Source organism: Schistocerca americana, chromosome 8 (assembly GCF_021461395.2).
Source record: "Schistocerca americana isolate TAMUIC-IGC-003095 chromosome 8, iqSchAmer2.1, whole genome shotgun sequence".
NCBI classification, from domain to species: Eukaryota; Metazoa; Arthropoda; class Insecta; order Orthoptera; family Acrididae; genus Schistocerca; species Schistocerca americana.
In genome coordinates this window covers 154,076,444-154,086,730 of record NC_060126.1, presented here as the reverse complement: position 1 = coordinate 154,086,730, position 10,287 = coordinate 154,076,444, and the positions used below count along the sequence as shown (strand labels likewise).

Below are 10,287 nucleotides of genomic sequence, written 5' to 3'. Positions count from 1 at the left end.
TAATTAATACAATTTTACCAATCACTGTTTTCCTAAGGGCAATGTTCTAAAAAAATTCTCACTTTGTTATACACAGAAATGAAAAACAATCTGTCCTCAAACACAATAGTTTATAAAGGTTTTACTACCCTACTTAAATCTTGTCTAAAAGCCAGCAGTACTGCAATAACCTTGTTAGTCAGTGCTTTGAGTCCCGATGCTGTCTGTAAATCTGAGTGACCCCCCTTCACCGAAGGAAGCTTCTTGAGAATCAAATACCTGTACATCAAACATCCGGATTTCAATCTTCTTCACTCCAGTAAACTCAGCCACACAACTGCAGTGAAGCGGTGCAGGCATTGCCACTTATTTCACATAACTGTCTGTTGGGTATCTTCCCGGGGTCCCTGTAAGGTCTGCATCAGACTGACTCCAAAACAATTAAGTGAATGAAAAATGCACTTCAATTTTTCCTTTCATTGGTTATTTATATTTTTGAGACCATTATTGCACAAGAACTGTATCTTTGTGATGACATAACAGCATCAAAAGCTGAACGTCAACTAAGAACTTTCGTTGCAAAACTTTGTCTCTACAAATTTTGTACACTGTGTATTAAGGAAAGTATTACTTTGTGGTGCCTATAACACACAAACTGCTTATAACAGTCTAAATCAGACCACATGTAATTAAGTGTTCGACTGATTTGGAGGTTAATCCTCTCACTGATTTGGAATCATTACACAACCATGCTGCACCTATTGGGTGTACTGAGATGTGTTGCACCCTTAAAACAAATATAGCGGTTTCTGGAGCTAGCCATATGCATATTCATGAAGTATAGAAAGAAGCTTCACCTGCTTACAAAACCAAGACAAGTGGTGAAATTCTTTTGTTTTAAAATCTTGGTTTCATAACTAAAGGAGGAAATATACAACACAAGTTACTTATGATCTGTATTCGAACAATGCTTATGTTACAGGACATACACTTAAAATTTTGTTTAGTAAAATGATAAAACTCAAAATTGAAAAACTTTAATAAGCAATAACATTTACAAATATTGTAAACAACAAACTGACACAGTCTTCACATAAAAAACTTCATCATCACAGTTTCATGTCCAGATGGGCTTGTCACAAACCACTGAGCACTGTTAACTATCAGCTGCAGCAAGTCTTTGCATGTCTAGTTGACTCTGTGCAATGTCTGCAAGTGCATCTTGGATCTGCTGCAGCAGGGCCTCACCACGCCGCACCACTTCTTCTAGCTGCTCACCTGCTTCCTTGTTCTCCTGTTCTAACAAGCGCAAGCTGTTACACTGCAAAAGAAATCAGCACACTAATGTATAACAAAGGAAAATGGTAAATGTGAATATTCCACAAGAGTACAGGCAGCTGATGTACTACTGCTGACCCTGGCTAACGAAAAGATACTTGCACATTATTAATAAGCCACAGTGAATACAAAACAATATATACAGTAAATAAATAATATGGAGGGTGGGGAATTAAGCAATGTTGCTCCACAGGGAAGCAAATACAATACATAATGATAGTTCTATTGTACAGGTTATTCTACATGATGGACCCATTTTTAAACCTTCATACTTATTCAAGTACAAATCCAAAATGAACAAGCTTTATACCAATGAAAAGAGGAAGTTACAAAGTTCTTTTCTTTCATAATGTTAGATATCAATTTAATAAATGTAATAATTTGTAATTAATTAATAATTAGAAATGTGATAAATGTTTAATGTGGCCACTGTTGGCTGCATGGGAAACATCAAAGCGTTATACAAACTCGTCCCACACACACTACAGCATATCTGCTGTTACTGTGTGCATGGCAGCAGTGATCCAGTTCCGCAGATCGTTCAAAGTGGTCGATAGAGGTGGGATGTGAACAGCTTCCTTCACATAACCGCATAAGAAATAGTCGCAGGGTGAGAAATCAGGAGATCTTGGCAGCCAGAAGTGCAGAACCAGGTCCTGAAGTCCCCTGTGACATATCCAGCACTGAGGAAGGGAATCATTCAAAAGCCTCTTACATCACAGTGCCACTGGGGCAGAGCTCCATCCTGTTGGAAAATGAAGTCCTGGGAATCTTCCACAACGTGATGGAACAGCCATGGTCCAACATGTCCAGATACGTGATTCACGTTACAGTTCTTTTTGCAAAGAAAGAGAGTCCATAAACCTCTGTATAGGATACGACACAGAACACGATCTTCGATGATTCTCTTTCATGTTGTAATGGTGAATGTGGATTTTCCAAACCCCACATCCAAACACTGTGTCTTGACTTTTCCACTAAGATGGAATGTTGCTTCATCGCTAAAAATTACGCGCTGTAGAAATGTGTCATCCTCCATCTTTGCTAGCACATAACCACAAAATGTGAGACGTAGACATTATCCTCCGACACACGTGGGCGGCCTGTGCTTGTCCCTTTGCGAACACTCCAAGACTGTTTAAACTGCTTAAACCAATGGCTAATGCTTTTGCAAGTTTTTGGTTGAATACCGAATTTGGTACGAAATGCTAGCTGCACTGCAATCTGCAACTCACTTTTTGCAAACTCAAGAACACAGAAAACCTTGTACTCCACAGTCACCATCTCGCTCACAACTGACAGTGAAATGGAATGACGGCTCTATTGCCGCGCGAACTCTACACCCGCTTCTGAAACCATCACCACCCACCTCCAAAAACTTTGAAACTTCCTCTTTTCATTGGTATAAGGCTTGTTTATTTTGGATTTGTACTTGAATACCTATGCATTTCTGAAAATGGGTCCATCATTTAAAATAACCCTATGTAATGTAACACTTTTATTATGATTAATGGGCAGTTGGTGAATCAGATTATCTGCAAAACCTATGCACAAGCCACAATGGAGACAAATTTTAGCAAAGCTGAAGGTCTGGGTAAAAGTGACATGTTGAACTCCCCTTCCATTTTCCAATACTGAACTGACGTAAACATTTGGCTTCGATGCCAGTCAATTTTTTACCACAACCAGATTTTCTGCTTCCACATACATTGGCTTTGCTAACTCACAACCAAACTGTCACCTTCCAACCTAGCCTAGACCTCGGGCTGCACTAAAAATCAGTCTGTCATCAAAATCAAGATTTTTGGGGAGTCCAATACGTAACTTTAGGCAAAGGCTCCACAAACACCCAGCATGTTCAAGACACTACAACATATACAACAAAATTATGTTTCTGATAAAACTAGTTACCAAATACAGTAACAGTCCAATAAATGTGATGTTATTGAAAACCTCGGAGGATCTCATAGTTCCATGCCACAATTAGTCAGCAGCCATCAATCAAGCCAAATGTCAGTTTCAAATAAAGTGTGTCTTCAGCTGCCAGAGGCTGCAGTTGTGTGTGTTTGTCTGTCGTCTATTTTCAACAAAGGTCTTGATGGCTGAAAGCTTATATTCTGACAGACTTTTTGTTGTGTCTATCGTGACACAGCATCTCTGCTATATGGTGAGCAGCAACTTTCCTTTTCATAATACTGTTTCAGAAGAACTGATACATAACAATACCATGTATAAAAATAGCTGCCACATGGATTTTGCAAAAATGGTTCAAATGGCTCTGAGCACTATGGGACTTAACAGCTGTGGTCATCAGTCCCCTAGAACTTAGAACTACTTAAACCTAACTAACCTAAGGACATCACACACATCCATGCCCGAGGCAGGATTCGAACCTGCGACTGTAGCAGTCGCACGGTTCTGGACTGCGCGCCTAGAACCGCGAGACCACCGCGGCCGGCGGATTTTGCATGTGTATCCAACACAACAATTTGAGATCACAATACTGAGCAAAATATAACAGTTAGAAAAGAAAAAAGAAAATAAGAATTATAATAAGAAGGAGGTAAGTGGGACTACTGAGATGTACAAAATTAAATTTGAAGTCCTATCTAATGACAACGAAAGTTTCAGAACAGAGACCAGAAACTAAAATTATGGGTCAATACATTAGGAATTACTCGACAGGTTATGCATGCACACCTGCGACAGCCTGGAACCACACTAGAGATTGCTCTACTGGTGTCCGAAACACCTCAGGTGGGATATGGACCAGCTGTCATGACGCACTTCACACACTGCTTGAAGATCGCACATTGCACCCAGCACTCTCAGCCATGGTAACAGCGACTTCAACAATATGTGGCACAAATGGCCATCAGCCTCTTCCATGAGCAAGTCCCAAATTACCAGATAATTCGAACCTCCGAATCACGTTCTTCAACCCTGATGCAGAAAGAGGACCTCTCCGCATTCCTTTCATGCATTGGCCTCACATAATGCAGCACAACTATTGATGCTGTTTTGATAGAACAGCTTTATGAACAAATCCCTGCCCATCTTTTCCAGAACCACATTGACTGTGTGCAACTATAAAGCATAACAAAGCTTTTGTGTCAACCATGTCACCATACCCATACTTGAGCCCAATGTCAAGTCAGGACATTAACGCTACTAATGACACAAATCCTGCAATGTATAGTCTGAACATCATTTCTGTAACGTTGGGTGACCACACAGTAAGTAGTTTTCCATCTACAATGGCTGAAGTAGCAAAAATTATGATTATAACCAGCCTGTATTTAGAAGAAATACCTTTTTCTATGTGGAGTCATAGCTGCACCGGCTTTGGAAAATGAACACTCACTAGACACAGATGTTGCAATGACAATTAAGATGATGCAGCATAGAGATTACAAGAGTTTTGATAAGAGGCCAATGACAATACTTGCTGGAAACACGCCGCCAACGCCCTCTCAGCTGCCAATATTTAGAATCGCTGCCACAGGCCAAAGGGCCAGTTTAGCCAGTTAGTTCGAGTCTGTATGTTGTGGAGTTCCAGCGTATCACCGAGATGGAGCCACAGACTTAGCCTCTCGTACAGAGACAGGCAGCACATATCAACCTTATGGTAAACATAGTAGACTTCTACTTCAACAGTATTGAGGCTACACGGACTATACAGAAGAGAGCTTGTCCTACAGCACATGGAAACTTACGTTAAGTAGTTCTTTGTTTACAAATAAAGAACAGTTAATTGCATGCAGTTTGTGTTATAGAACGACAATATCGGCCACCCACCAACGTTGTCTCCTTGTTTTCCATGGTACAGCTCTACAGAGACAAGACAACATGAAAGCAGCTAAAGATAATATGACAGTATATTTGCACAAACATGGAAAAATAACTCTTTTTCTTCCCATACTAAAAATGGGTTGCTTTTTAAAGACATTACATGAATTGACATACAAAGATATAACTCGTCACATTAGTGTGCTTCCTTTTTGTTTTTGTAGCTGCAGCTGTCTTTGATCTTTCCAAATCTGAATTCCTCTGTTACAGTAGACAAAGAAGCATCTTCCTCGATTCACTTGAGTAGCAATGGTTGCATTTTAAGTTCCGATTCAATACAAGTACTTTTTTTTACTCAAAGCACTTGGCATCGAAACAAAATTATCCAATACTTACTTGTATTTACTCTTATCAGAACATGCCTAGATGCAGCCAGTAGTCAAACATTATACAATAATCATTCCCCACAAACCACGGTTGAGAAAAACCCAGGTATTTAAGAAACCAAGAAAAGAACAAACCAGTGGCTAAAATTGGACTTTTATGGGTTTTATTGTTTTTTTTTTGGGAGTTTTGTATCAATGATTAAACAGTTCAACGTAAACTCCTGTGATTCACTTATTCAAAACACTAACCAATTCTTACAAATATTTTATTAGTTCCTCATTCCTCACCCTGCCCGCACTGTATCGAATGAAGGAATCTTCTCTGAAATGCCAAAATTAAGAAATAATTTGAAAGAGTGAGAAAAGATCTGAGAAATTAGTGAAGATCTATAAATTTCTACACCCAAACTAAATTGCAATTTACAGTCATTACGATTCTGCATAAAGTTAGTTAGTTTTCTGTAAGTGTAAATTTATTTAACTGAGTTCTTACATGATATAGAAAATTGAAACAATATTAATTAAATTCTACTACTAGTCAATAGTTGCCTTCAATAAATGATTGCACTTCTTAATTTGCGTAAAGCTAATTTCATAAAATGTTGTATGTTAAAGTATCATAATGAAACACAGTAGGATTTTTGGGTTGAGTTAAATCACAACAACCCTGCCACAAACTACCACATATTGCAGCAACAGATTCCATGACCATTAAGGCAACATTAGTGAAAGAAATAATGAAAATTGCATAGTAGGTTGTTGGTGAGGAGAAAAATACTGATTTGTAGGCTTAGGAAATTCACTACAGTCTATTGTTGAGCATGGATGTCTTAGTTGTCACACATCATGAATCAATTGTGTACTGTGCCCACAGTGGACCAGTTTTAAAGGAGTATGGGGCATGAGCTTGAATCTCATGTATCCACACACCATGTCATAGGCATCCACAACAATGAGCTGGAGGTGAACCTTTCTTATCCTAAATTGTGGGGTAATGAATCTAAAAATAACTGCCTGCAATCCATGCGAATGGCAGATTTGTCATTACGGAGAGGGGTGGAAAGACCAGTGACTTTATGAATCAGAATATAAGTGTTTGCTTCTCTGGCAGACTGTAGAGGAGAAATAGTGCTGTATCAGTTTCGGCACTTCGAATCACGTTCAGTGTGAACCAACACAAAACAGTACTGAAATAATGCCCAGAATGTGTCTATCATGTCCTTGCACAGCCCTTACCAAGCTGCAAGAAATGCTAGGTCACCACTCTAGCGCACAAAGGTAACTGCAGATTCACAGGACGTTCCTCCAACGGCCGTTTAACAATCACAGCTGTAGTATACATCTGGTTGACATCTGACTACTATTTCCAGGACACTACCCCTTTCCTTGATGTGTAACGTCTCACAAAAACAGCAGCAAATCTTTTTTTCTGTGTGTAAACAAAACTTGTGATGGCTCTAAGACTACATCAAGTTTTAAATGGAAGATAAATTTAACCAGTCTGTAGGACAAAACCCTTTTATTTGGTAAGTGTGCTCATCTGTGCTTCATATGTGGACACAAATGTAACAGTTTGAAAAAGAAAAAGCAATTTCATGCAAAAGAAACAAGAAGTGTGAAATTTTGACGTCAAAAATGATGTCCCCTCTACATGTTGGCTTCTTGAATTCTCTGAGTGCAACACAAATAAGTAGACATCATAGTTATGAATTCTGCAACCCATGTGGTATGGCTGCACACACTAGGGAGACAAAAACCATTGTGATTCAGTCCTAAACTTAACTCTGTTCTCAGGCCAATTTGAGTACAGGTTTGGGAGGTTTTCCGCATTAGTCTAGATGAATATTTGTTACACTGCATGCAAAGCACCCATGACTGTAGCTTTCGTAACACATTTTGTCCATCTGTAATTATACCAGTAAACAATTAGAAGTTGAAGATATGAATATGATCCGACATGGTTCAATGAAAAATTTTTGTACGAAAAGTTGTATAGGCAACATTTATATGTTTCTCCACTTTGCGTAGGATAAATCAATGGCACTTTCTGCCAGGCACCCAATGCCCATCAAAATTTCCTCTGTGGTCTGACACTTTCGGTTTCCCATTTTTAATCTTCGGCATCAATTTAAACAATTTATTTTGTATGCATTAATGAAATATGTTTACATTTTAGGTACAAAGGTATTTAACCTTCATTAATACACAGGGCGAATATCAATCATTTAGTATATGAAAAGTTTTGTGCACTACTTGTTAGAGTTAGACCTAGGCACAGATCTTCATATTGGAAGAATCAGTTAAATAAAGAATGTCAAGCTCAAAATCTCGCTCCTCCTTTAATAAATTTCCCTAATGATCAAGGACCATGCACTAACTTTAGTCAAGTTTCTAACCACCTTGTGCCCTTGACATACTCTAGTGGATACAACGTATGAACCAAAATACAAATGATGAAAATGTTTTTCCTGCGATAGTGACACCCCTGAAATCTTGGTTATGGGGACAGACTGATTTGTAGGTTTGGTAAGAAAGTGACAACTCGACTGAGTTTGCAGAAGTAACAAATGGGAATATGGAATAAAAGTTTCTTTAACATAGTCCAAAATCTACAGTGGATGAAGAGGAATAATCTGTACTAGTCACTGGCTCTGACCAGCTTTGCAGGAAACAGTTGACAAATGTCATACAGATGACAAATGCAACAATATTAGTCACAAATTTTTCAAACAGGCTAAACCAAAGATTCGTTATGCACCACAACCAGGTTTGTTGCTTTTGTATCTGTTGGTTTTGTCAACCAACAACCAAACTTTGAAGACTGATACCAAAATGATATGTCATAGCAGCAATTAATATTACGTAACTGATCAAAGCAGGCCACTGATATTGAATATTCCTCTTGCTCCTCTACATCCAGTTCAGATTTAATGCACTTTATCATAATAAATGACTAATGCTGCAAGATACTGTCATTAATAATAATTTTATAACAGACCAGACCTGGTAAATATTTTGATGCAAACATATCAAATGTTGCTCATGGAAAATACAAAGTGGGGAGAGGGACAGAACTTTCTAAATTACCACTAATTGAACACAATCTACTAATGGCAACCCATTATCCTGTAGAAACAGAAATTTGAGTAGTGCGGCAGCAAAAATTGATTACGTTGACTGACCTGCCTGATGCAATTACCTGAACAGAAATTGATATGAAAAGGCAATTTACAATGTGCATCGCGAACTTATGTTTAGCTGTCTCAAGAATCATGTTAAGGCAGTATTTGCAAAAGATGTAATTAATTTTAACACACAATCTGAATATTTAAACTGGAAAATCTTATACCCGTACATAAGAGGAGTAAGTATACCAATGTCATACCAATTCAATTCCAGAAAGTTTTCTTACGTCAAAGACAATAGTTTAGCTCAGAAAAAGCAATCTTACACTTATGACTGTAGTGGCTTAAAAATGTCAAGCCACTGTCTTTTCCACCAGAATTCATAACAGCCTTTACTCCCCAATGAAGCTTATTTAAGTTCTTATAGTACATTTCCATGAAAATGTGGTGCATTAAACCAATCCTCCTGCATGAATAAACCTATAGTTCAAATATCATATAGCTCTCTCATGACAGTAGAGCCATTCAGAATTTTTTCACAAATATTTAAGTAAAAATGAACCAACTGTTGACTGAATGGGAGTCATACCTTTCACAAAAGTGACATGTACTTCAATGTCCTGGTATTTATATATCTTTTCCTGGACAATCCAGCTATTCTCACTATGGGAAAGGAACAGGGTAAGATTTTTCTAATGGAATACCTCACCACGTACCTATGAGTCATTTCATGAGATCGTGTACCTCTTGTTGTTCACTTAATCGCACTTCCTTTCGTAATTACACATATTTACAACTTTAAACATCGTAAGTAGGAGAATGATGTGTATGTTGCCAAAGTGAACATCTCTATCTTCTGTGGTACTACAGGTTTTGAGCATCGCATTAGTTCACGAGTGTAGACTAATGTTGCATTAACATACAGCCAATCTACCTACATGATCGGATTATTAGACTCTATTCTGTATGGTACTGCAAGAAAGGTACTCATTAAAGGAAACCACGTGTCCATCGAAAATTAACAAGATTGTTAGGGAAGAGGAACCAAGTGGATTAATGTACAGGTATAGTAGCAGTGTAACAATCTGGGAAACATACCTGCAATTCCGTTGAGGAATCATCATTTGGCAAGGATTCAATCAAGACATCTATATCTTTAGCACATCTAGCGATTAACGTAGCAAAAAGCTGCGCATAATCTGGAACAAATAAAACCGTTGGTATTCTAATAATTTAATCTAAAACTGCAACAAACCAAATTAATGTGAAGCAGTGCTCACCTTCTTGCTGTTGTTGTGAAGGTGTCTGGGACCCGCTTCTATCAAATCCAGAAAATTTACTGGGTGTTGAATATTGTTGTAGGATGCCAATACTGTTACAGAAGTGATCGGCTTGCTACAAAGAGAGATTGTAACAATTTAGAGACGAAAACAATACATTCAATTTATTTTACGACTACAGCACAACAAACCTGATTAATCGTATCTTGAAGTTGTGTTAATCTATCCGCCATGGTTATATTTATTTACCTACGGTACACTCACTACCTATCCCAGAGCGTCTTATACAGTAAACATTTAAACAACTCACATCCAACTTCTGCCACTTCCCTTACAATACCAAACACTCAAAACAGAAAACACTGCACACGGTTGGTGTTCAACCGAACG

At 38.2% G+C, this 10,287-nt stretch overlaps 1 protein-coding gene across 2 annotated transcripts; it reads right to left on the bottom strand.

Moving 5' to 3' along the window:
- Window positions 1–1,000: 1,000 nt before the first annotated feature.
- On the bottom strand, window positions 1,001–10,287 carry LOC124544826 (mediator of RNA polymerase II transcription subunit 21). 2 transcript variants are annotated; one of them, XM_047123522.1, is made up of 4 exons: window positions 10,089–10,287; window positions 9,898–10,012; window positions 9,716–9,816; window positions 1,001–1,273 (listed from the first exon to the last, which is right to left on the bottom strand). In XM_047123522.1, the coding sequence occupies exons 1-4, from the start codon at window positions 10,128–10,130 to the stop codon at window positions 1,136–1,138; spliced, it is 396 nt and encodes a 131-aa protein (XP_046979478.1). In that variant the 5' UTR covers window positions 10,131–10,287; the 3' UTR covers window positions 1,001–1,135. The 2 variants fall into 2 exon arrangements, with proteins under 2 accessions (XP_046979478.1, XP_046979477.1); XM_047123521.1 differs by having other exon boundaries at window positions 1,001–1,300; window positions 10,089–10,282.

Coding starts and splice junctions, on each gene's coding strand:
- LOC124544826 (XM_047123521.1), bottom strand. CDS start 10,130: ATGGCGGATAGATTAACACAACTTCAAGATACGATTAATCAG. Junction 9,817..9,897: donor TTCACAACAACAGCAAGAAG/GTGAGCACTGCT, acceptor TATTTGTTCCAG/ATTATGCGCAGCTTTTTGCT. Junction 1,301..9,715: donor ATTCCTCAACGGAATTGCAG/GTATGTTTCCCA, acceptor TTTCTTTTGCAG/TGTAACAGCTTGCGCTTGTT.